Source organism: Manihot esculenta, chromosome 3, assembly GCF_001659605.2.
Source record: "Manihot esculenta cultivar AM560-2 chromosome 3, M.esculenta_v8, whole genome shotgun sequence".
NCBI classification, from domain to species: Eukaryota; Viridiplantae; Streptophyta; class Magnoliopsida; order Malpighiales; family Euphorbiaceae; genus Manihot; species Manihot esculenta.
The window spans coordinates 26,379,487-26,406,558 of NC_035163.2; the positions used below are offsets into that span (position 1 = coordinate 26,379,487).

General features: G+C 32.6%; 4 protein-coding genes across 10 annotated transcripts; 2 read left to right on the plus strand and 2 right to left on the minus strand.

Moving 5' to 3' along the window:
- Positions 1-3,838: 3,838 nt before the first annotated feature.
- On the plus strand, positions 3,839-9,397 carry LOC110611799 (probable WRKY transcription factor 20). The gene is made up of 6 exons (XM_021752284.2): positions 3,839-4,118; positions 5,467-5,622; positions 6,204-6,738; positions 6,842-6,977; positions 7,060-7,218; positions 8,545-9,397. Exons 1-6 carry the CDS (start codon positions 3,876-3,878, stop codon positions 9,038-9,040), a joined length of 1,725 nt encoding a protein of 574 aa, XP_021607976.2. The 5' UTR covers positions 3,839-3,875; the 3' UTR covers positions 9,041-9,397.
- A 1,772-nt stretch (positions 9,398-11,169) lies between these two features.
- On the plus strand, positions 11,170-12,932 carry LOC122723346. The gene is made up of 2 exons (XM_043955371.1): positions 11,170-11,504; positions 12,187-12,932. Exons 1-2 carry the CDS (start codon positions 11,300-11,302, stop codon positions 12,786-12,788), a joined length of 807 nt encoding a protein of 268 aa, XP_043811306.1. The 5' UTR covers positions 11,170-11,299; the 3' UTR covers positions 12,789-12,932.
- Positions 12,933-13,009: 77 nt separating this feature from the next.
- LOC122723345 (scarecrow-like protein 21) lies at positions 13,010-15,808 on the minus strand. Its single transcript, XM_043955370.1, has 2 exons — positions 15,678-15,808; positions 13,010-14,969 (listed from the first exon to the last, which is right to left on the minus strand). The coding sequence occupies exon 2, from the start codon at positions 14,766-14,768 to the stop codon at positions 13,158-13,160; it is 1,611 nt and encodes a 536-aa protein (XP_043811305.1). The 5' UTR covers positions 14,769-14,969; positions 15,678-15,808; the 3' UTR covers positions 13,010-13,157.
- A 5,248-nt stretch (positions 15,809-21,056) lies between these two features.
- LOC110611885 (zinc finger CCCH domain-containing protein 18) lies at positions 21,057-25,519 on the minus strand. Of its 7 annotated transcripts, none has more exons than XM_021752430.2 (8): positions 25,145-25,519; positions 23,107-24,047; positions 22,856-23,023; positions 22,581-22,760; positions 22,329-22,405; positions 22,009-22,179; positions 21,809-21,926; positions 21,057-21,657 (listed from the first exon to the last, which is right to left on the minus strand). In XM_021752430.2, the coding sequence occupies exons 2-8, from the start codon at positions 24,036-24,038 to the stop codon at positions 21,588-21,590; spliced, it is 1,716 nt and encodes a 571-aa protein (XP_021608122.1). In that variant the 5' UTR covers positions 24,039-24,047; positions 25,145-25,519; the 3' UTR covers positions 21,057-21,587. The 7 variants fall into 7 exon arrangements, with proteins under 7 accessions (XP_021608122.1, XP_021608124.1, XP_021608119.1 ...); XM_021752432.2 differs by having other exon boundaries at positions 21,057-21,721; XM_021752427.2 differs by having other exon boundaries at positions 21,057-21,731.
- Positions 25,520-27,072: the final 1,553 nt, after the last annotated feature.

Below are 27,072 nucleotides of genomic sequence, written 5' to 3' on the forward strand. Positions count from 1 at the left end.
ACAAGGTCATGTTGATAAACCCTATCAATCAAATTGATAAGCAAGTTGTAGAAGTAGTATATTACACTACTCTCTACCACTTGATAAACCCAATTAATTTTTATTTGGTGGATTTATTAATTAGGTACATCATCCATTTTTCAACTAGTAAAATTTTGTAATTTTGCCCTAATTACCCATCTTATTAATTTCATAATTATCAAAATAATTGTGATAGTCCAATTAGATTTAGGATTGGTTTAGAAGAAATTGCTTGGATTAATCATTTTGTTTAATCAATGATAATTACAATAAAAATTAGTCATAATTGTACTTATAATATATAATTATGAATAGTTTACATTATTAATATGAGTTTAGATGTGTTAATAGATAAACTTGATCCATCTTTGCACAGTAATTTATGAATTTTTTGTTATTCTTAATCCTTTATATTATTTAGAATTATAGATTTTATTATTTAAATAAATTAATTTTAAAGTTTATATGAGTTTAAAATTTTAAATTTTATAAATAAATATGGTTGTGTCCTTTAAAAAATGTAGTATTTATGTGGGTTTGTAATGCTCATAATAATTCTTGCTCCGTTTGTCCTAAATAAAAAATCTAAATCTAAATTTAAAATAAATTATGAGTTATTACCATATAATAGAAATATTTGATAAGTTGACACGCCATCGTAGAAATTTCATATATACGAAAAAAAATTAAAGTATAGTAATATTTGATATTCCGTCAGGACTCGCTCTCTCTCAAACATATTGAATTTTTCATTGAACAAAATTATAATTACCGGATATAATCTAATAGATTTTTATTGAATTTATAATCGTAGAATTTTTTATTTTTTAACCATTATCAGATGAATTTTTAAAAAATTTAATAACTAACTTTATCTTATAAAAATAAACATACTCAGAATAAGGTACACATTTCTATATATTCATTATTAAGCGTGAAAATTAATACTTATAATGACAACCACTTACTTTTTCTCTTAGCCATATTAATATAATATATTTATTATAATGTTCTCTATTTATAAATATTTTTAAATTTTTATATATTTAATTTATTTTTTCTACATAAAGTAAATTATACTTTTAAAAACCATCTTCTTTTTCTTAATTAAATTAATAATATCATTTAAAAATTTTGTTAACTGATTACTAAAATTAATATATTATTATAATATATATATATGAAAAATATATAAAAAAAATTATGATTTTAAGCATCTTAAATAAAAAATGAGTAAATATAAGCGAAATATCTTTTAATAAAAATACTTATTTATAGTTGATATGTGTAAAGAAGAATATATACATTTTTTTTTTTTGAATATAAGCGATCCATTTTCATTTTGAACAGCTAAATAAACATTTTGTAATATTGTCATTTTGGGAATTTGTTGCTTCTATAATTAGAGGATAGCAGATTTTGATTTAATCAAAAAAATTAAAATTAAATTACAAATAGAATAGGACATTCTTAGTATTAAGGGATGATAGTTGATGATCCGAGATTCAGAAAAATAGAATTTTACAAGAGTTTTGTAAAATTGGAAAAAGTTTAGACCTGGAGGAGGAGAATATTTCTTCTTTTATATGTTTTTTTTTTTTCCGCTAGTGACGTGTAACAGAATGCATGTCATTGGGCCACCTGTCCCTATCACGTTGATATGGACGTACGAGGAAATCAGATCGCTGCCCCATACGTAACGGCTCTTGATTCTCCCGGACGCGCGTACGGGTGGTCCCAAGTGAAGGATGGGTAGGTCTTCTTCCTGATTCTGGACCGGACCGGAAGATATGATGTGGGCTGAATCCAGAGAGAATCTTATTCATCGGACCCAAAGGGCTAGGCCGGCTTGACTGAGGGGATTGATGGGAGTCCGATCTCCAGACTGAGTGGACCGGACTTGATACATGTGATGAGGCTTGAGGGCCTCCAGATGATGGGCTGGTGTCGTGGGTTTGGTTCCAGACCAGAATAGAGAAATCCAGTGGTTATGAATAGTATAAATAATTCTATATTTTTTAAACTTTTGTAATTTTTTTTAAAAATTATTAATTAAATTACAATTTTTTTTAATTATGCTCTGTCATTTAAAAATTATCATCACACTAATAAAACCGTGTCATATTAAATATGTTCAATTCTTCTCGTGTTGTATGCTTGTACGTTTGGTTGTACCATCAGAACGTTACCGTATCGATGAGGCTTGAAAATCGGTGCATCTGAACAGCTGTGCTGTGTTTCGGTTGGGTTTGCTATATGGCTAATTTCGTTTATGGGTTGAGTTTCTATTAATATATGGGTTAGGTTGGATCTTCTTTGCTCCGGTGTAAATAAGGCATGTTTTCGGGGCCATTTCGATGCAATTTAATTTATTTACGTGTTAATAAAAATACTAATTTTTTTTATAATAAATGTGAATTTAACAAGTAATTTTATATTAAAATTTTCACTACTTTATAATTTAAACTAAAATTTTAAAATTTTATAAAATTATCTAAAATTATAACTTTTATAATAATTATATTTAAATTTAAAATTTAAATTAGAAATAATATAATTTATTAACGTGACAATATCATATATATTATTTTAATGTAATATTACGAGAGATAGATAAAGACTATTGATATAAAAAATTAAAATTTTATATTATTTTGTAATTTAATTTAAATTTTTAAAAATTTATATAATTTAACTCAAAATCTCTAATTTTTTTTTCATTTCCGTATAATTTGACATAGAAAATAATAATTTTATTTTTTTTTATTTTATATTAATTTCAACAGAAATTACAATAAATTTTATATTTATTAACTTATTATTCTATAAATATTTTTATCAGGTATTTTTTACAATAAATTTTATTATATTTGTTATAATAAATTATATTAATGTATAAAAAATAAAAATTTTAATCTTACTATCTAGCCATTGTGCTATTAAACTTCTATTATTACTGAATAGTTATAAACTAACACTTAAAAATATAATACAAATATTATATTAAGAATAAATATAATTAAAACCTAAAAGAATTAGAACGATCAAAATTAAAAAAAATTAAAAAATATCATATTATAATTTTTTAAATTAAATAAATGAGAATGAAGTATAATAATAAGATTTTAAAAATTTAGAGTATAAATTTAAGAAATTTGTGTTAAATTGATTTAAAAAAAAAGAAATTTGTGTTATATTATATTAATTTTTAAAATTTTAGATTAAATTATAAAATAATTTAAAATTTAAATTTTTTTTAAATTAATAAGATTTATTTATATTACAAATGAATATAATAAAATAATTGATGTTATATTATCATGTTAACAAAATACTCTCATAAATTTAAATTTTAAAATTAAATATAATTATAATAAAATTAATAAATTTAAACAACTTTATCAATTTTAAAATTTTAAATTAAATTACAAAATAAAAAAAATTTAGACTTTCATAAAAACAGATCTATCAACTATTCTTTTTCTTTTTCTTCTTCTTATTATTATTTATTAATTCATTTTAATAATTATTATATAAAATATTTAAAAATAAAATAAGCTTATAATGTACAAGGTTAAAAAAAAGGCAGAGTGAAACGCGTTTGAACCACTGATTGGGACCAAATTAAAATGACAGGCCAATGACACACCTCCAGATCCAATGTAACAAGTCAACTACGTCTTTCCCTGACAGACATAACTTTTACTTCACAAACACACCACAGTCGCAAACAAGCTCTCACCTACACGAACACTACCCTTCTCGGATTTACCAAACTACCCCTCCACATCCCTTTTTAGCAATCCTCTTCTCTCCTCTTCTATTTGACTCTCCACGCCAACGCCTCTCTTGCAATGGACAATAGTAGCTCTGAGTCTGAGCTTCAACTTTGCGGACCTTCCCACGGAGTGTCCGACTCCGGCGATCCGATGCGGCATGAATCTGACGCCGCTGGTGTTGCTGGCTCTGGTGGTGCCAGGTACAAGCTGATGTCACCGGCGAAGCTCCCGATCTCAAGGTCACCCTGCATCACGATCCCTCCGGGTCTTAGTCCGACGTCGTTTCTTGAGTCTCCTGTTCTGCTCTCAAATGTTAAGGTCAGTGTAGCTTGGATCAAGTTTTTGGTTGCTTAGAAAATGATAGTAAATTGTTGTTTGGCTTGGCTGGCTGTGCTATCTGAAATTGGGACTAAAAGCGACTTCTTAGAGACTTGATGATCTTTTTTGTCAGCTAAGGGAAGTAGAGCAAAGTAAAAGGACTGCTAATTTTTGTAATTTTTGAGAATATAGTTCTTTTCGCAGCCAAGCGCAGACTTGTACTTTCTTTGTCTTTTTTCTGTTTTAAAGTTCCCAAAAATCCCCTTTAACCATTTCACAGTCATCGAAATAACGGTAGTTTTTCAGCTTTTAAGTGGACAATTTGAAGGGACGTGAATGAATTAATTCATTGTGTGATGTTGACTTAAAGTTTTAGTTAATCATATGCTCTTTGTTTTGCCTTAATATCTTAAAATTCGAAATTCTATTTACTACATTTGTTCTGTTTGTCTTCTTCTCCCTGCTGTTAAAAAATAGTAATATATATTTGGAGTGCTCGTATTGGAACCTGAGGTTAGATTCTGATTCTTGATGATATAAAACTCTGTATTGGCGTTCTGTCCGCATAGATTGTTCTATTGGAATTTGTTTGGAGAATATATCTTTTCAGTAGAAGTATGAGAGCTATTTTTTAATGTCAGTGTTGTTTTTTCACATAATGAATCTCTGCCCATTTCTTGGTGCTTTTTCTTTTCAATGTTTTAACGGTTGTATTGGCTGCAGAAAAGATGCACTTTTATCATTGTATGCTTAGAATATAGAATAAATGCATTAACAAGGAGGTCGATATTTAAAAAAAAAGAAGAAAAATTAAAGGTGCCACATATAATGAGAGGAACAAGAGCTAGAAAGCAAGTGTGGGTTAAGCGGAGTGAGAATAATTTCAATTTTCTAGAAATTCAAAGGCTATAACTTTATTCGATTATGAACTACACAAAGCTGAATATGATAACAAAAATATGTATTTGGTCAAGCGTTTGGTGATTGAGGCGTCTCCTGTCAAAGTATTCATAGTCTCTTTTCGAGATTGAATGATACCGTGCCTCCTGCTGTAAGTGTGTATGCGTGTGTATGTTACCTTATTAGATGAGCCGATCTTTGTCAGCTTGTCTACTTACTGATGCTGATAAGAAGAGATTTCAAAAAGCTCAGCCGATGTGGGCAAAAAATGGGGATAATGGTGTGAAATGATATCAGAATTATCTGTTGATTCATCATCTATGTTCCCTTTCTTTTTTCTTTTGTTTGCTAAGTATGCTGTTACTTGATATTTTTTTCTGTATTTCAGTTGTGAATAATTGAAAAAGCTTCAAATGAGCAAGTTTTTAATATTTTCTTGGTTTTGCAGGTAGAGCCTTCTCCAACTACTGGTTCCTTAACTAAACCTCAAATGGAACATGGCTTTCTTGGCTCGAACACATATTCAATGAAAGTTCCCTCAAATGCCTTAGAAGAAAGAAAATACAGCTGCTTTGAGTTTAGACCCCATGCTAGATCAAACTTGGTAAATTCCTAATGAAATATGAAATGGTGTTACTAATTGTCTTTATATACTTAGCAACCGAGAGATTCAACCTGATTTTTCCTTGACTGAAACAGCATGCTAGATAGCTAAAATCAGGTTTCTCTTTGATGCATATCCAATGAAGCCTTACCCAATTTTATAATTAAACAAATTTTACATTCATTCCTAACTTCAGCCAGTTGACATAACAGTTATCCAGTGGAAGCACAAGCAGTTACAATTGAGTTTGATTATTGTTAGCATATGCCTGCAAGCTCAAACTATCAAATGCCATACTGATTTTGTAGACTATTTGAGGACCAATTAATTGTTTTTTTTTTTTTTCACATTAACCTTCACGCCATGAGTTTTATCTGTGTTTGCTTGTTCTGACAATACTTGCACAAGGATGCCATAAGGAGTAGATAGATGATGAAACATCTATTTGACCTAAACTGTCTGTTTCCCCACTTTCGGAGTTCCTATCAACTGATTTTCACATTTGAGTTCATCATATTACTGTATATGGCTTTTGCTGGTCGGAAAGTATTGTTTTCCTAACATGTTTCATTAATTTCAAGGTTCCTGCAGATATGAACCACCAAAGAAGTGAATGCGTTCAAGGTCAGTGCCAGTCTCAGTCACATCCACCATCACCTGCAGTAAAAAATGAGATGGCCGTCCCCTCAAATGAATTCAGCTTGACAGCACCACTTCCCACGGTTACATCAGGGGTTAGTGCTCCTACTGAAATTGATTCAGATGAACTAAACCAGATGGGGATCTCCAATAGTGGGCTTCAGGCATCACAATCTGATCATAAAGGCGGAAATGGTATTTCAATGCCATCTGATGATGGATATAACTGGAGGAAATATGGTCAGAAACATGTTAAAGGAAGTGAATTCCCACGCAGCTATTACAAATGTACACATCCTAACTGTGAAGTGAAAAAGTTATTTGAGCGCTCTCATGATGGACAGATAACAGAGATTGTATATAAGGGTACACATGATCATCCTAAGCCTCAACCCAGCCGCCGATATGCTGCTGGTGCTGTTTTGTCCATGCAAGAAGATAGATCTGACAAAATTTCATCTTTACCTGGAGGAGATGGTAGGCAAAACTTTATGGTCTAATTTGTTCTCTTCCTTTTTTTATTAAATTTTTGGAGGATTAACTAATATTCTTCCTTTCTTTTGGGTTATTCACATTTTAGACAAGTCATCTAGTGCATTTGGCCAAGTGCCGAACACTATTGAGCCAAATAACGCTCCTGAACTGTCTCCTGTTATGACAAATGATGATAGCATTGAAGGTGCTGAAGACGAGGATGATTCCTTCTCAAAAAGGAGGTATTGTTGAGCAGAGTCTTAACTTATTACTGAGTGGTAAACACATGTACTGACCAACAGACAATGTACTTATATCCAACAGGAAAATGGATACCGGGGGTTTTGATGTTACTCCAGTGATTAAGCCTATACGGGAACCACGTGTTGTTGTCCAAACTCTCAGTGAGGTTGACATATTGGATGATGGGTACCGGTGGCGCAAATATGGGCAGAAGGTAGTGAGAGGTAATCCTAATCCAAGGTATGCTACAGTTTTCAATATCGATGATGAGAATTAAATGCTTTCAGATTCTCTTGCTGTTCTGCTTCTTCTTTTATTCTTGTTTGTTTCATTATTTGGCAAACATTTGACCAATATTGATGATGAGAATTAAACTTGACCTTTGCTTCATCGTATGAACAATGGGTCCTGTGATGGAATGACCTGATAAAATTTCTCATGCATATGACCAATACATTTCTTCTTAGGAATCTGATGCTATGAAATCACCATGATTTATGAATTACTTTGTTGATTGAAATATCATAAAGATAGTTTTAAATGTGAAATAGTACTAAGAAAGGATGCTCAATGAAGTATAAGTAGATCACCCCACCCAAACTATAGACTCTAGTTAAACTTATTTGCTTGCAATCTTTGAGGATAACGTTATTCACCCCGTTGGGCAATCCATATTGTTCTATGAAGTTGGAGCCTGCAAGGAAAAAAGTTAATTAGGAAAGTTTAATCTCTCTTTATTTTCTCAATCCTGTCACTTACATTGAGTTTTATGTTTTGGTGCGGGCATCTCTATTTGTGTAAGGTGCAAGTTTAATCCATTGGTTTGAGCACACAATAACGTTTTTGATATGGAACAGGAGAACCAAGGAATCAATTTTTAAAAGAGAAAACAAATTCTACGGAGAATTAATTTGCAAAATCTAATTTAAATTTCAATTGACAGTAGTATCATAATAATCAAATCTGTAAATATGTAGAGATCCTAAGTCCTATTTATAGAATTTTGTAACACTAGTTACATTAGGATTACGACCCTAATTCCACCTGTAATTAGTGAGTACTGAGTACCAATCAATTAAAACTTCTAAATAAAATAAACTACATTTTCTTATAGAAGTAAGAAAAAACACTCTTAAGTATAAAATCATAAAGACCAAACAAATTAAGTAAAGCACTAACAAAATAGCAACTAGTTATTTGTAAGGGAAAAAGGATGGAAAACATGTCTTAAATTTCTATAAAAAGCGAGCATATCAATTTTATTGGTGGTATTTCTGGCTTTTGGAGTAAAATACACATTTTGTTGTTGCTGGCTGCCGTGCAGCTGCTATTTTTGGACCCTTATGTTAAATGTTAGTGACAACTGTGCTACAAGACAGTTAACATCTTGTTTGGACTCTTGTGGGGCTTTAATATATGTATATATACCTTTATTCTTTGGTATCTATGATTTTAGACCTACTTGATATAACTGAATTAAGCTCTAGACTCAATTTAATAGTAACACCATACAACAGATGTGTTCACAAGGACTTCCTGATAATTCATGGATACGTTATTGTGCAGGAGTTACTACAAATGCACAAATGCTGGATGCCCAGTTAGGAAACATGTGGAGAGGGCATCTCATGATCCTAAAGCAGTCATAACCACTTACGAGGGGAAACACAATCATGATGTACCTACAGCAAGGAGCAGTAGTCACGATACAGTAGGACCAACACTTGTGAATGGGTCATCAAGGATTAGATCAGACGAAAATGAGACGATTAGCCTTGATCTTGGGGTTGGGATCAGTTCAACTGCTGAAAATAGATCTACCGACCAGCAACATGGGCCACATGCTGAGCTTACCAAAAGCCAAACCCAAACAAGTGGTTCCGGTTTCAGAATAGTTCCAAGAATCCCGATTGCACCTTCCTATAGTGTTCTAAATGGTGGGGTGAATCAGTATGGATCTAGACAAAATCCTAATGAAGGCCGAAGTGTTGAAATTCCAGCTTTAAGCCATTCTTCTTACCCATATCCTCAGAACATGGGAAGATTATTAACGGGTCCATAAATTTCTTTCAAATGAAGTCTGGAAATTGAAAAAAATAAAAAAAAGAAATCATCCTGTGGAGATATTTCATTTGTCCTTCCATTTGAGCTGTTACATGCCAAAAAGGTTAGAATCTGTACTGAAAATTTGAATTGTTGCGACTGTTGGGGCTGATATCCGTATTAACTTGTTGCAAATTCTGCTGTCGCCAATTACTGTATCAATCAACTTTGCTGAGCACAAAGCATTGTACAAATATGAAAGTAACACAGGTATTTATTTCCTGAAAGAAACTCTACTGTAAAATGAGTGCTTGAAACGGGGTTCATTTTGGTTTCCCTTGGTGTTTTGAAATGAAATTTAATTTCTTTTTCTTTCCTTTTCCTTTTAAATCTTTTCTTTTCATTTTCTTTTTATACGTAATCGTACTCTACTTGGGTTGATGTAGGGCTTAATGATTATTATTTTTTCTGGATTTTGATATTTCATTATCTTTGAATGAAAAATTTTGGCTTAGAACATCTCTAAGTGGAAATAAACATTTGGCCTTAATTCTAGAGAGAAAATGGAATCTTGAAATCTGTTTGGAGGAGCAAACAACAGTTATCATTGTCGAAGTGGGATCCAGCCATAAGTTAATTTGACTTTTGGTGTATAGGAGTCAGGAGGGTCTTTTGGGGATAATTCTAATAAAAAATAAATAATTATATAATAGTGAACTTAAAAATATAATAATTAATTAACAATTTTTTTAAAAATTATTTATTATTTTTATAATTGTCTTTTTTTTTTTTTTTTTTTCCCATGCCTTTGGCAATGTTATTGGCTCCCTTTAACAATTATCAATTTTGTATTGATAGTAATTTATTGCGGCTGTGCAATATGCAAATCACAAAGTACAAATCTAAAATGAAAAGTACCCAACAAATGGCAAATAGGGAATTCTTGGATTTTGCAGGTCTAGGGAGGGAAGGTAAAAGGTGACATGCAAGGTAACCGCACCATAAATTCTATGGTAGAGGCTAGGGCCCCGGAGAACTCGAGTTCTATCAATATTAACTTTTGAACTTTTAACTCCAGATTTCTTTTTAATTTTTTATTATATATTCAATTTCATTTTATAATTATCGAGATTTTATATTCTTTTATCTAAATTAATTTAAAAGTTTTAATTTCAGTTCTATTTAGTTATGAATCAAAATCCTTGAGCTCAATCCATTGGGATCAATAAGCATAGTATTTGAAATATTTTTTCAGAAGTTAATGCTCCATGGATGAACTTATTTGTTAGCATAATTGATGTAGAGTAGAATAGAGTAGTTATTTAAAAAAGATTTTAAAAAATTTAGAATAGATTTTTATTTTTATTTGTACTATTTTTTATTCAAGATTTTGACCACAATTTAGAAATAGTCATAAGTAGTTCTCCATTGTTTTTCTTTATAATAAAATGATGTTTTGCAAATGAAAAATATTGATATTTCTATGAATTAAATTATATTTTAAAATATACACTATAATGATTTATTTTTTATACAATGAAAAATATGATTTTTTTTTGGAAAAGTTTTTGAATCACAAAATTATTTTTGTTATTAATAAATGAACACATTTTACATATTTTCCCTTATTTTATGAAAAATAAAAAATGATTTAAAAAAAAAAAGAAATGAAGGGAAATTTTGTTTTCCCAAAAATAACTATGAATTAATGTTTCAAGATAATTTCAATCAGAAATATCGAAGACTTCCAGTTGTGACCATCAAATGATTGGTTGACATTGTCAAATTGGATTCTATCTCACGTATATATATATATATATATTTATGCTATTGAAAATTACGGAAACTCATAATGGAGAAAAAGAAAGCTATGAGATATGCCGAGCTCAGTAGCGCGAGCTTGTCATCCAAGTGGGGACTGAGGTGATGGGACGTTGTTCCAGCCCAGAAGGTTGGATTCGGTAAAAAGCAAAAAAAAGCAAGCTATGAGATATCAAAAAATTGGATTTGGAAAATGCCTCTGCGTTTTTTGGTTAAAAGTTTCTCTTGAAGGATCGTTGAACACTTCTTGTGACTGCTGGGTGGGGCTCAGATTATAAATGCGCTGTAGATAGCATACAAAAGCCCTTAAATTCACCATTTTTGTCCTTGCTTTAGCACCAACTGGTGAAATTATGCAGCCACGTTATGGCGTATATCTCCACCGGAGCCAACGCGCCAAATTCACAAAAACACCTCTCTCTACTCTCATCTACTTAGCACGGAGGAAGAAGCAAAGATGCAGGCTCTGTGGCTGTCCTTGAAGGAGAATGCCAACTGTGGGAGCAAGCTAATTAACGTGGTTGCCCACCCAGAAAAATGCAATGGGAGAAGGAGCAGCAGTTATGAAAAGGAAAATTTTGACAGGAAACTCATTCGTCATACGAGAAAATCATTTGGAGATGTGATTATCAAGGGATACCACACACGAACAAGGTACTTGGGTAAGTCTCCATTATTCCTCCTCTGTTGCATTTTGCATTTGTCTTCTTGCTGGTTACTGCGCTATTTGGGTTGTTCTTCGTATTCATAGCTAACTTCTTCATGCTGCATCAAACATAAGACTTAGCATCTAATATTAAGATGCTATTTCAGAGGTTCTCTTGAGCCTCGCTAATTGGGGAATCGAGCATTGTCATAGAAATGGCAATGCTTCTAGTTCAATGGCTTTCAACTGATAATCAACAGAGTTGAGGAAATTTAATCACCAAGGGTCTACTTACTGTGTGTTTAAACATGGAATTAAGTGAAATGAGAGACTTAATTAGACTCAAATGACTAATGTCCTTCCTAGTAATACATCACACAGTCCAATTCACTGAAAGGTCAGCTAGCGAACAAAACGTGGCTGGCCTACCATATGATTACAGGAGACCCTCTAATTGAAGGGACATAGGGACGTTTTTGTAAGCTTCCAGCTCAAAGGTATGCATACTGGTCCCTTTAATGTGTGATGATTTGTGAATTTGGTTGCAATATTGATAAAATATGGAAAAAAAAAATGAAATGCAAATATAGAAAAGGAATAAAATATCAGTAACGTGATACAAGCTTGATTATTTCTGGAGCTTATGAAAATGAAATTTCTGTTTCTGATTCTGGATTATTTTCTTGCATTTTGAGCAGAGCTCAAAATGGGTGACCCAGCAAGAAATATCACTGAGATGATCTTCCAGAGGGCATCAACATACCCATCAAAGCCGTCAAGGAAGATCCAAAAGGTCTTAAGGGTGAAGAACTCCATTGAAATTCTTGAAAGGTTTGAGAAATATAGAGAGAAAGTAAAGGAGAGTGCCTATAAGCAACAAAAGACACATCCAAGAAGCATTGTAGACGGAAATGAGCTTCTGCGATTCTATGGCACGACAATGTCCTGCTGCAGTGAAAAATCGATGCGAGTTTCAGAGCTGTGTAAAGATCCCACTTGCAGAGTCTGCAGAATGATTCAATCTAATTTCGACACAGAGTATACCAAGAAGAATGGGATTCGATTAAGTACAAATAGTGAGGAACTAAGTGAAAACATGATTACCTTGTCAATGTTGAAAATGGAAAGGGCTGCAATAGTATGCAGGATAATTGCAGGCACAGTTGATAATAAGGTTAACAATGGGTTAAAAGAAGAGTGTGATTCTATAGTGAGTGAAGCCCAGTATTCTGAGTCAGAATCTTTGATTGTAAGAAATCCCAGTGCTGTACTTCCCTGCTTTGTCATAGTTTTCTCATGAGATTTTCTGATATCTGTAAATGTGTTCTTTTTGTAGTTAAATCAAAACCGGGGCTGGGAACATTGTAATATTCCTACATTAGCTAAGCTAAACGTGTTTCTGCTAAATAAGCTTTCAGTTAAATTCTTCGGAAGATCAGCCTAACAAGTGGTTTGAAATTGACTAAGCGATAATTGTACTGCAGATACACTTCAGAAAGATCACATGCTTGATCAGAGCGCTTATATTGCAAATTAGCGAATTCATTATTGCTAGATAATCCGTTAATGTTTCAACATTGTTATGCTATTTAGACTACAAAGAACATGATGAAATGATCTTGCCTCAAAAGCTGTCTGAAGCATACAAGTCTCTCGAGTATTCTGCTTATCACCTCCATGCACAAGAAGCAACCAAAGGCCGGTTCATCCAGCCAAGATATAAAGCTCCGTCTCGTTCTTCAAGTGTGTACTTATTGGAGTAGCTCTCGAGCAAAGTTTTGATAGTAGCATTCACATAAGTGCTTAATGGGTATGGTGTAAACCCAGCCATGGTGAACCGTGATCTCCACTTACCCAGAGGTTCATGTCGTTCCACTCTCTCAGCACCCTCACATGCTATAATGTTGACAACCTCCCGAGCAAGACAGTGCTGCTCAACATTGATCCTCTCCTTGTGCTCCCTTGGTAGAGTAACATCAATTGATTCAAATACAGCCAAATAATAGTTTAATGCCTCGGTGAAACGGAGAAGAAAAGGGGCAGTATTAGTATTTGATTCTTGCTCAACGAGAGTTACCACCTTGGGAGATAAGCTCTTAACCAACCTCAACAGCCTGTCTCGGTGATTTTGAGTACCCACACTTTCATCGGGCAAATGATGAAGTGTTAATGCAAAATTAACTGCAAGAGCTTCACCAGGTCGAATTCCAAGATTCTCCAGTTGAATTTCAGAAGCAGAAACTGCAGCAGCATGGAACTCGAAGGGTACTTTACATGACTTGGCAAGCCTCGATAGTCTTTGCCCCACTATATCAAGTCCTCCTCCACGAGCATATGCTGATGTTGAATCATCAATGCCTGTAAGTCGAATATGTGGAGGCCCTCCAGGTTGAGCAGCAAGAGCCTGGATTAAGGTGACCCACTGGCTGCCCTGTGAAATTTGAAAATCAATTATGTGAACTTTTCTTTCATCTTTCATTGCTTCAGCAATTGCTCCATTTGCTGACATATACCCAAACTTGAAGTATGGGCAAACTTCATAGAGTATGTGCATGTAAGAGAAAAGCTCAGCACTTGCAGGCTCCTTGCATCTTAGCGCTTTGTAGATGCTACTTCCTGAAGATGCCAACCTTGCAACAAGACCTTCCACCATGTAGGCTCCCAAACGTTGAATTGGCTCACCGGAAACTGATACCTTCTGGCGTAACTCTGTCATTAGCCATTCAAATGTAAGCATATCATTGTTTGCAACTGCTTGAGCACAAGCACAAAGTGCTGCTTTTAAGTCTCCTCTGGACATCATCTCTACCAAAAATTTAAACTTCTCTTCCTCGGATGTGATTTGGCTCGCCGGAGTCGTTATATTATATATGTCAAGATCATCTATAGGACCCAGCATTGCAGTTTCCAGTTCTCTAAGCTTGTGGGTAACATAAGAGTCCCTATCTGGTGAACAACTGGTATTCTCAGAGGAATCATGCAGATCCAACAGGCATGATTGAGAATTTAGCTGAGATATTGCACTTTCATTTGGGGAGAAACTACCGGTAGATGGAGAATTGTGAACAGGGTAACTACTAGTTCCAGATGAAGATTCTAGAGTGCACTGCTGTTCAAAAGTCTCCACTGAAAGGTGCATCTCTTGGCTGCGATCATCAGAAAATGGGTAGTGGCCTACATTCTGATTCGGATGCCAGCAATATGACTCCTGATCTCGCATAGTTTGGTCATAGAACCTCTGAGATCCATCCATAATTGTAGTTTTCTTAGATGATTGCATTGAACAATAGCTAATTCTTTGATTTGGCACAACTTTTGGTGACTCGCAGTAGTAACACCAGGAAAGCTTTATGGCAGAGATTTTCTCAAACCCAAATGACAGGATGAACTACAAAACTTGTTTCAAGTGAAGCATGAGAATCCATAAGCTTTTGCTATCTTATGAACATATCCTGCTTGAAACAGATGATAAACTGCAGAGCTGACATAAAAGAGAAGAGTAACATGATCATTAGAGTGAGTGTGATGAAAAACAAGGCAATTCATGGTGTATAGATTATTGCAGCAGATTGCAAACATGAAGACTTGTACAAAAATTTATCCATGGGCAGCACTAAGCAGATGGAATAAATTTGAGTTGGCACACCCAGGAAGTTGGATCATTTATTTGGAGACAAACATCATTAGCTTGGAACTTGAATGAAAAATCACTTTTGTTAGTCTCTTATCCTCAAATTAAACATAAAACAACAACAATATGGTCTTAAAGTCAATCTCATAAAGGAAATCAAATCACCACATCTAGCTTCAGGCTAAAACTCAGAGAGAGGGAGAGAGATGTGTGGAGGTGAAGGCCTTAAAGGAGAAATTAAGTTGAATTGGGTTTTGCCCAGTAATATTGAATTTTGAACCTCCAAGAATTTAAATTCTTCTCTCCCACCAAAAATTTACAGAAGGGAAATTTCCATTGTGAATTGGGAAACCCCAAAAGGATCAAAGCCAGGAACAGACAGAGAGAGAGAGAGGTACATGAATCTAAAGCCATAACTTTATCCATAAAGAGAAAAAGAAGACTACAAGTATCCTTTTTTCTGGACCAAGCCAAGATTCAGAATCAAAGGGTGACAGCAGAATAGACCCACTTATCAACTTCACCATCAATTTTAATGGAGTTCTATCTTTTACATACCGTGTTACTTGAACTCTTCTTTGGTTTGGTTTCTTGGGTTTGCTTTGCCTTAACCTCAGAAGCAGTGATTGAAGCCAAAGATCTTGATTCCCAGCAAGTACATGGTCTCCTTTTACCAGAATAAATTATACTTTTATAGCAATTGATTCTCACCATTGACCTTTCTATGAACAGGAATTACAATTCTGCCACTGGATATGGAATAAATTGAGAAATTATACATAATAAAATTACACATATTAACTACTGGTAATTAAACTATGTATATGTTTTTGAATGTCAGATATTTAAGAATTATATTTAAAGACTTTGGTTACTCTTCTTAACTGACCGACCAAATTAGGTGAATGGTTGTTAAGGGACAAGAAGCCTTGGTCAAAATTCCTCAACTCATTGGTTTTTTTTATTATTTTTTTATTGGTAAACCTTCTTAAGTAATTGTTTTTTTTTAAAAATTATTAAATTATGAGCTACTACATGGAATTGTATTTTAATTATGAAATTTATTTAAAAAAATTGTTTCCAAGTTGTGTACTTTTCTGTTTTGTTTAGTGAATAGCTTTAATTTGTGTGGAGAAAATAGTAAAACTCTGTCGTTTGGGTAATTTTTGTGTAAATCTAATTTATAATAAATATAATAATAAAACTGAAGATGTGGGGACTAAAAAAGACGAGCCCAACACGTGTGCCACGCCGGAAATGGACCCACGCGGTTATTCTCTGTCTGTGACGCATGCTTTTTGTAATAATACCCACTTCCTTCTCTTTCCTTTCTTTATTCCCACTGTCAGAGAATATTAAGCTTACGAGGATAAAAAGTTAAAAAAATATTTATATTTATTTTTTTATTCTGAAATTTAAGACTTATGTTACTTAATTTCTCATAAATAAATAATTTAATTTTATTAAACTGAAAAGAAAATATTTTTTTATTAAAATATAAAAATGTTAATATCAAATTTTGAAAATTGAAATATATATTTTATAAATTGATTTTAATATACTAAAACTAAAAAAAACAAAAGACTACGGAAAATCAAGAAAATCCGCTGTTCGTTTCCTACCTGTCAATTAATTGATGAAGCCAGCAGAGAAATCGTCCAAAAAATATTATGAATTATAGTATATAATCCTCATAATAAAGTAATTTATATTTTGTTTTATTCCAAATTATTCTTTTTATTTAAAATTAATAAATTTAAAACATCCAATTTATTTTTTTAATTATTTATATTTAATAACATAATTAATTTCTAATCTACTTAGTAACAGCTAAAATTGACTTGCGATTGCATAACCAAACAAAACGAGATAACGATCCCTTGACCTTTCATGTCTCCTCCCATGGGTTTGTCGACCTCTGCCTTGTTTGACTGCTTTTTTTAAAAAAAAAAAAATTATTATTTAATCTTTAAAAAAAATTAAAAAATATTTTTCATTGAAAATATTTTCAATAAAATCTAAAGTAAATTTATTAAAAAAATATAAAAAAATTTCAAGTTCTAAAGATATTTTATATTTTAAATTTAAATTTAAAAATTTTAATTAAAAAAAAAATCTTTTACTCCGTCGTCTCCTTTCAGGAAATATTCAAAAGAGAGAACTTACGATAATACAACGCGGCATTCTCTGAAGATTGAGGAAGAATTATTTATTAATTTTTTTAAATTATAATTTTTCTTAACTCTGCATTTTGAAATTAAAAATTTCATATAATTAAATTTTTATCTTATAAAATTCGTAATTAAAATAAGAAATTTAAAATTTTTTAATTTTAAAATTTTTCATTTTTTACAAAATCACCAATGGGTAAACCATTTTCAATTTCTCTCTCTTTTTTGTTTTATTCTATTTTAACTATTAAATTGATGGCTTTAGCAACTTTCATATGCTGCTATAATTAAGAATCTTCTTCCAATCCTATTTTATTCTTTTTTTTTTCTCTTTAATTAATAATTTATTTTTATTTCATAAAAATACAAACATTAATCAAAATGACTGTGATCAAGAAAATGGGTTGATCTTTTTTCTCTCAATTTTTTTTCTTGTTTCAATAAATAATTTTTTTTTTAAAATTTCCCTGCCAATTAAATGAGATAATGCTAACGTAGCATGAAATTCAGAAATTTCTCGTCAGCATTAGATCATGCAGTTGCAATATTTGATTCAAGTTCATCTTTATTTTTTCTTTATAGTAAAGTTTTTAATTTATTATTTCGTCAGCAACCTTTTGAATATTGAAATTTTGTTATTATAGTCATATCTCAGTCAACTAATTAAATTCCCCCATCTTCACGTTCTATGAAAAATATGCATACCAACACCTCAGTCAAGTTTTCAAAATAAAAGTTTCATTAACATTCAGAAATCAACAGTATCACATCAAATCATAATTAATAAAGAAAAATTAGGATATATATATATTTTTTCAATATAATCTGTTTGGGTTTTAAATACAATCAATTAAGGAAAAAGAGGAGGCAAATGCAAATGAATTTGGTATGGAAAAGAAAATCAACTTGGCATTTATCACAAGTCAAAACTTTCTGCAGTGTTTGACTGCTTGGAAAATTACAAGAGAATAATAAATTTTTTCAAAGATGATGAGGTTTTAAAGACTTTCTACCACTTTATTTATTGTATGATAATAGAGGAAAATTAAGAACAGGTTGGTTCAACAATTAAATACCATTTCTACAAGAAAAATAAAAATTAACTAAAGATTTTTTTTTTTTTGAATTTCTATTTCTTTGTGTCATTATTATGAATAAATAATACCGTTTATGCTATGTGGGTATGAAACACATTCTGCTAAAGTTGATTTCAAAATCCTACTAAATTTAAAGAATTGAAATGATTTGTTAACTTTTGTTGACGTTGCTCTTAGCTCCAGATGCATCTAGCAGCAGCATTTGTCCAATGGCGGTGGGGCTCCTTGTAGCAACCAGCAGGGATAGGGTTTCTTGGTGTTGGGCCTTTTTGATTAGCTGGGCTCGCTCTTCTGTTCATTTTTGTAATTGGACTAGGCCCTATTCCTTTTAATGCAATTACCTTTGAGGAAAAAAACAAAAACAAAAACTATTGACAATAAAAATAAAAAGCTTTGTATCTGAAGAAATAGATTAGAAGCGAAATGGGTTCCACTTATTGAGAGGTTAACCCAAAAACCCAATAGAATAACTTCTCCTGTTGGCTTTCTTTAGATCATCTTTACATTATGCAGCATCTCTTCTCTTGTCTGATGTTCTATAGCAAGGTCCTCAGCTTGAAATTTTGATTTGAAGCTTTGGTATTCAAATTACTCCCAACTTGTTTTTTATTTCACTATCTTTGTTCTGCAAATTTTGCTCTACTTCTGCACATTTTAGCCATGAACTTAGCCTTTAGTTTGTCCGTAAAACTTAGTCTCTATTGTTTGTACAATATACAAGAAGAATTCTTCAATTCTTTCAAGTTGGTATCACAGCCATTCTTTTAAGGATTGTTCTTCTTTTTTCCAAACCCTTTCTGTTAAAGTCTTCCAAAGTTTCTGGCTCTCCTTGTTTTTTTGAAGTCAAGTCTTTTAACTGGTGAAGTCTCTAAACTCTACAGAAGAAACCAACGATAAATTCATTGAAAAGACAGGATCAATAAAAAGACTTATCTTGTCCAGAAGTGCCCCCACAGAATTCATTTTTTATTATTTTTTTCTTCACCTATTTCCACTTATTATTACATTTGAGAGTGCCATCTGTACTCTGTGGAAGAGAATATAAATGGGTTGTCCAGGTATTTTTTGTGGGTACAGTAGAAAATTTTAAACAACATTGAGAGGCATGTCCTAGATTATATGACTTGACTGCATAATAATTGGTCTGTCCTTGCAGGCCCTACCACTTTGTAAGTTAGAGTTAGGTATCCTCAACTCAGAGGACAAAGATTGTCTGATTGGTTGGAAATTGCATTATCCTTCTTTTCAAGCACAAACTGTATGTAACAGCAATGATTAGTGAGTGGTGTGGTGAGGACGGGACTGTCATTGCTTTTAAACTTAAATGGTAGTCACAAGATTCTTATAAGATATCTGCTAATTACTTCTATTCACTGCTCAATGTATTCTCTGTAGAGCAAAGGCAAGATAAGGTCTTTTTTTTGAAATTGTGTTTTTGACCTAGTCATGTATTTCTGATTCTTCAAATCTGATATGGACTAGTTTATGGATCTTTGTCTCTAACATTTTAATAAACATAACATTTTCCTCCTTGCTGGTTTACAAGTTTTTATATGATGTATGAATCTTACGAACACTTACAAGATAAAGTTACTTCTATAGACAAGACAGGAATAAAAATTTTCGCTCTACTGTTTCTTTCAAATCTGTTTATTTTTACTACTTGTGAATGGATGTCACTTGTCTTTTTTGCCTTCCTTGGTTGGAAGAGGAAAATGGGGGAAAAGTAAATTCAAAGGCTCCTTCATTTTGGGTTTAATGGTGGTTGGAAAGACTCAGCTCATTTCCCCCATCTCTATCTTCAGGCAACCTAAAAAGCTTCTATTAGGTTGCAAGTTTACATCCCTTGATGCTCCACCAACTAAAAGATAGCTTCTTTTTTTTTCCTAGTTTTAACGACTTAAGCCTTTTTCTTTAACAATGTCTCATAGCATTTAAGCCCGTATAGGAAGGGAGGTTCGAACCGAAAGACCTGAAATCAAGCATGATCTGATAGCATTTAAAGTCCATATAAAAAGGAGGCTCGAACTGAGATATCTGGAATCAAGCATGATACCCTTGACCACTAAACTACAACAAGTGGGTTGGCTGAAGATTTAAGCTTATTAATTTATTTTTGGGAGGGAAGCTTACCGTTTAACCTCATACAGATATAATATACAATTGGTTGGCAGGTCACTCTCAGCCGCTCACTGAGAGGACAACATTTCCCGAAAGTTGCGGCCATAAAAATGCTTTAAACAGTGATTTCAATCAAGGGTGGCTCAGCTAAGGGAGATAATTATAAAAGGGTCCACCAATAGGTGATGTCAATTTCACATGGTTCACCAGATAGAGATAATGAATGGGACATGCTTGGAACAATGCAGCTTGTCTTCATGTTACGTAGTACAGCTACTTGTCTCTTTTTTATCTGTGAATTTGTGGGTTTTGATCATAGATATTTATTCCACATATTATATTGCAAAACCTTTATCTGGATGTCACTTGTGAATGAGCATATTGCCTAACTTGCCTCTGTTAATGGGTCCCCCTTTGTTTCATTCATTGTGGTGTTGATTATTATATGCTCAAGTTGTGGCTTGTTACATCCGGATGTTTATACACTCGGCCGGTTTTATATAATGTTTGCGAGTTTAAAAAGAGTTTTTAAGATTTTGCAAGGATGATTAAGAGAGGAGAGAGAGAATATTATAAATAAAAACCATTCTTTGTGCCCAAGCCAAAACAATGGCAAATGCTGAGTAAACAGAAAATGGGAGGACTATGAACAACTTTTGCTAAACTGGTATAAGCCAACTGCTAACCCTTCTGTTGAAGTTATTTCATCTATGAGTGAGTGTTGCAGAGGTTTTAAACATTAACTGCTCTGAACACTGCACATTTTTTTCTAATCCCTTTGGCCCACTAAAGACTTAATTACATATTAGCTACTTAATATTCATGCATTGTTTCTCTAACATTAGAAAAACTGTAGCCTTCTTACATTTATTTGTGTATCATCATATTCTGCTTTGCTACTTCCTTTAGGAGGAGATGCTTCTTGTTTCTTTCGTTAGCCGTTTTTGTACTAGCTGTAAACCTCGACGGAAAACAGAAGAAAAATGCGAAAAAGGTGCCTGTTTATGTATCAAAACCAAAGATGTTGCTGCTGTTGCATTTGTTCTTTGTAACTCTATAAATTCTTCTGTGTGCTGAACCTATATGACTGTAGAAATGCTGCTAGCTATTGGAGATGCAAATGGGCTTTCTGGTAAGTTCAGTCCTTGACTGCACAGCAGAGGTAAAGATAAACTATACCAAGTCGAAAAGAGGTGGGATCTAAGACGAAGAGCTGTGAAAGGCTAGAATAAAAGTTCAGCATATGTATTTACAATCAATCAGCTCATGAACTCGACTTTTACAAGAAGATGACTTTTACCTGTCTGAGTCCATGTAGTTGGTTTCCGTACGCCTGAATTTGTCATCACTTACTGAGCCGATGTTCAGAAAGTCCAGCAGATAATTAAAATCTTCGGTCGTTGGCAAATTGATATTATCTGCAAGAGCAAAGAGAAGGAATGAGAATAATAATAGAATGCAGAGACACTGTAATGGGAAATGAAAGCAGGACTTGCTAACCTTCTGAGACTTTAAGCCCGTCCATCGAGTAGCCAAAGTAGGACCGATTGGATATCGGCTTTCGAGCTATTCGCAACTCTGCAAGTTGCCTCCTCTGAAATTCAAGAGCCTGCTCCTGCTCTTCCATAAGCTGCTTCCTCAGCAACCTTGAGGTCTCATATCCTCTTGGCACTATAAAAATATACATATCAGATAACGCGAAGCAAATAAAAATAGGAATAGAGAGAGCAATTACCAATCACTGTGTGCATTTGCAATACATTAAGAATTCTATCGACTTTACAGACATTAAATTTGTATTTTTTTTAACCAAAACTTACTTGGATGAAGCTCAGCATCCATATCTACATATTGAGAAGAGAAACACATTGAAGGCTCAATTCTCTCCTGATACTTCCTGCATCAAAACTTTAGGTGTGAGGGAGAGGAAAAGGTTGAGAAGCCCTTTTAAAATTTCAGAATTTAATTTTGTACGCTACGCTAGAAGAACATTAAATAGACTATAATTTTTGATAAATTGTAAAGTCATATGGAGATTCGGCTCTGGCATTCAAATGTTACAGACAATTTACCTATCAATAAGCTTAGATTTTTCCCTGTAAGGTTTCACAAGAACTCGAGCACCACAAACAAAATGAGGATTTCCTTTTGCCAAAATCATCTTCACCGTCTCTGCACTTTCAAATGTCACGAAGCCAAACATCCTTTTCTGTTGGCAGGGAATCCTTACATCCTCAACTGATCCAAAAGTGCTGAAAATAAAACCACAAAACTATAAGAAAAAAAAATGCACATTGAGAAGATGGATGCCAAGAGGCTGCAAAGAGTTTATTGACTAAACAAGTACTTGAAGTAGTTGGAGACATCATCTTCTGTAAAAGTACTCTCAGCTGGGAAAGTTAGATATATCTGCCGTGATCCACTAACAATCGGACCAGGATCATTTCTGTCACCCCAAGTTTCCATGTATTTTGGAACATCTTCAGCTAAAATTACTGCATGCTGACCATGAGGTCTGCAACTCAAGTCAAGAGAAAATGCTTAGTTAAAAACGAGCATATAAAAAAGATATGAAATTGGAATCGTATAGAAGCTCACAATATGCACCTGTCGATCAGTCGAATACTGTTTTTCAATCTAGCAAGAAGTTTCGTCAAACTATAACCAGCTTTCCCATGTCTCTGGCTCTCTGTGAGATACCCTTCCGCTTGAAGAACTTTTCCATATTTCTCGTAATATATCATTGGCAAAGAAGCAATTGAAACAGGACCACCTTTTCTTGATTTCAAAAGCTCTATGATTTCCAACTCCAACTTCTTAAGTGATCCTGGTGAGAAAAGTTGATCATCATTGATAGCATCAAATGTTCGAGGGAAGTTATCGGAGACTTGTCCATGATAGTACCTACAGTTACTTCCATGCTTACAAAAACCCTTGTTAAAATAGTGACAAGTCTTAACAGGAATCTCATTTAAGCTTGAATACCGGCGACCTGTCCTTGCAGCTAAATGACCCAGTGCAGTATCCGAGTTAAAATAATCACTTGGGAACCCCATATTTCCCAAGTTAACAGGCTCCATTTGATCCTCCAAACTCAAGAACTGAGTTTGGTTTTGGAGCTCAGAAACAGAATCCAGGTAACCCATAGATGCAAAATCTGAATTATGCTGAGCTCCAACTTGAGATTCCCAGTAGGAAGAAGGGACTCGGAAGGCCGGTGGTGAAGACAAAAAAGACCGAGACAAAACAGTGAAGAAAGGATTGAACTGTGAGGAAAGATCCGAAACAGGTGGTGAATTCATGGGGGGTGAGATTGGAGAAGTTGCTGATTTAAGGGCTAATTGATTTAGTTCAGCTTTAGCCTTATAAATCACTTCTTGAATAATCACATCAGGACTCATAGCCAGATTAATCATTTCTTGATCACCACCATCTTGTAAAAGAAGATAACCAATAATCTTAGTAACATTCTCTGGTTCCAGTTTCTTGATTCTGTTGAACACAATCCTCGTATGCTCTGAAAAATCCATCTTGCATGACTGCAAAATGACCAATAAAAAACCATAATAAAATCTCCAGACAATTGAAAAATCAAACCAAAACAAAAAAAAAGGAAGGCTACAGGGAAATGGCAGGAAAAAAACATCCACTTCATAATCATTATATCTAGCACCACCAGATGAAAAACCAAGTACAAAACGAATTTTTATTCCTCAATATTTAAGCACAAGAAGAAAAGGAGAGATAAAAGTCAAAGTACAGAATCCAAGCCGCCATAACAAGTTGCAGATCTAGTAAGCTCATAAAATAACTCAGAACAAACAGAAAAAAAAAAAAAAAAAAAAAAGGTTACGTTTTCTGTCAGAGATTCAGACAAGGAGATGGAGATCTTCCAGGATATGTAACTCTAAAATGGAATATTAAGGAAGCAAAAACAAAAGAAAAAATTCCTACAAAGCCTAACCCAACCTGCGTACTATATTTTTGTCTCATGGAACATAAAAGGAAACCTATTTAAAGAAAAGTAGTCATCCTAATCAGAACATCATTTGAACCAGAAAAAAAAAAGCTAAATCTGGAAATATAAAATAGTTTTAAACATTAAAAAAAAACTGCAAGCTCAGAATTTGAGGGAAAATAAGTCAAGAAAATATGTGTATATATATATACATATACTTGGCCATATTGCAGAGAAAAGAAGCAATAAAAACATGAAGAGACAACATGGTGGTTTGAACATAAAAACAAACAAGAGGAGAACACAAGAAGGGAAGATTCAGAATGTCTAAGGTTGGGGACTCTCTGAACCAACCAAAAATGATGACTTCTTGGTCCAATCTTAAAAACCCAGAAGATAAACCTTTTCTTGTTGCTGCAAACTCTTATATATACCTAAAAATAACAACAGTGCAAATTGTTTTCAAACTCCACAACCCAAAACTTTTCATGCTTGAAGTAATCCGTTAGCAGAAAATAATCAATCATGGACATACCCACAATAACAAAACAACTTTCAAGAGAAAATATGAAGACAAACTCCAAAAGAATCAACACAGAAAGAGGAAAAATTAATTCAAGAACTCCAAAGCAAAACCAAAACAAAACTCATTGAAATGACTGTAGAGATCCAACATACCAAAAAAAGCTTTCAATAATCTCAGTTTTGAAGCAAAAGCTGTCTCAGAAGAACCATGAAAGATCTTTAAAAACCATGTCTGTATACCCTCGTCTCCTCCTCTTTCTCTATCTCTCCATACTTGCTTTATCTCTCTCTTTCTCAAGCCCTTGCTCTTAAATTAAGAAGGAAATTTGCAGAAATGATGTTTTATACTTCAAAACACTTTCACAACCACATAACTGCTTCAGTTTGATTTGCAAATCACAGTTAATTATGGCATATAAAGGAATTCACTTATATGATTATAAGGAGAAATGAATCATTAAAAATAGTTGCTAACTCACTATAGCACTGTGACTTTTTCTTTGCTGCCTTTTTCTTCTCCTTTATTAGATTTCATAATTTCTAGTCATAGATTTTATAAGCTTCAGATAAAAACGGCTACATATTTTCCTTCATTTTCGAACTTAGTTAAAACTGTTTCAACTGAAATGAATTACACAATTGACCTCATCTACAAAAATCCAAAAAAATAATTTATTTATTTATTCGGAAATTCCAAGGTGCAAAATTTAAAATTCCAACTACACATGTCGGCAAGCTGCATCTCTTGAGGCTGAGTGGCACAAACATGGATTTTGTTTTGTCTTCTTGTTATGGAGCTTACTTATGCACCGTTGGATCGACATAGATACTCACTCTGCACCAATCTCAATGGTCCAATGTGCCTTTGGTGTATGCAAATAGCCTGTACACCATTCATTCATGCAAATTTACTATTATTTCGAAAACAAAATTATCAATTCAGTCCACTTTATTTTTTTTTTGTAAAAATTATTTCATTCCATTTTAATTTAAAGATAACATTAATATTTAAAAAATAATTTAAAGAGTATTTTAGGACAAATTATTATAATTGTTTTGAAAATCAAAATTGTTAAGTAGTCTGACGTATAAATTTTAAATTATTTTAATTAAAAGATAAATATTTTTTATTAAATTTTTAATTATATTTATTTTTAATATAAAATAACAACATTAAATTTTATTGAAATAATAAAATTATTATTATTAATATATAGTATGAATTGAATGTTAAAAATAATTTAAATTTTTTAAAAAAATTAATAAGGAGTTGTATTGAAAATGTGAGAAAATTAATTAAGATTATAATAGTTAAATTTATATATTATTGATTAATATAAAAAAGTGAGCAACGGTTAAAAATTAATAAAAAAAGGAAAAGAAAATGAATGTCGTTTCCATCATTGATGCATTAAGCTTCGTCATCATTACCATTAATTAGAGTTAGATGGTAGCTGGGCCATGATTACGATTCCATTTTCTCTATTTTAATTTTTTATATTTAATTTTTTTTAAAAAAATTGAACTCCTAATTAAATAAAATTAAAATTATTAATCCTCTATAAAATGAAATAAATATTCCACCAATTAATTTTCAACTGAATATTTAAATATTGATTTAATTATAAGATTACTAATAATATTTTATCACATATAAAAAAAAAGTGGGTTACATTTAAAACATTAATTTGTCAGAATTTATATATATAAAGAAATTATTTTATTAATTTAAAAAAAAATAAAAGGAGAAATGGTGAGGAGAAGGGCAGAAAAGGAAGCATGAGAATGAAGGTGAAAGCATTTACCTATTCTAATGGAGAGCTACGTGGGATGGTGTGGGGTGTTTACTGGTCAACAATAATAATTAGAGGAAAATAAATTTTTATTGAAGAGAGATTTATGGATAAAATGACATAAATTAAAATAAATAAATTAATAAAAAATAATTATATATAAATATATATTGATACAGTGAGAATCGGGCTTTTCTGTTGTATTTATAATAATCTCAACCTTTTTTGTTCATGGTTTTGACTTCACCATATGCTCAAGGTGACATCTGCTCTTTTCACTTCGTGACG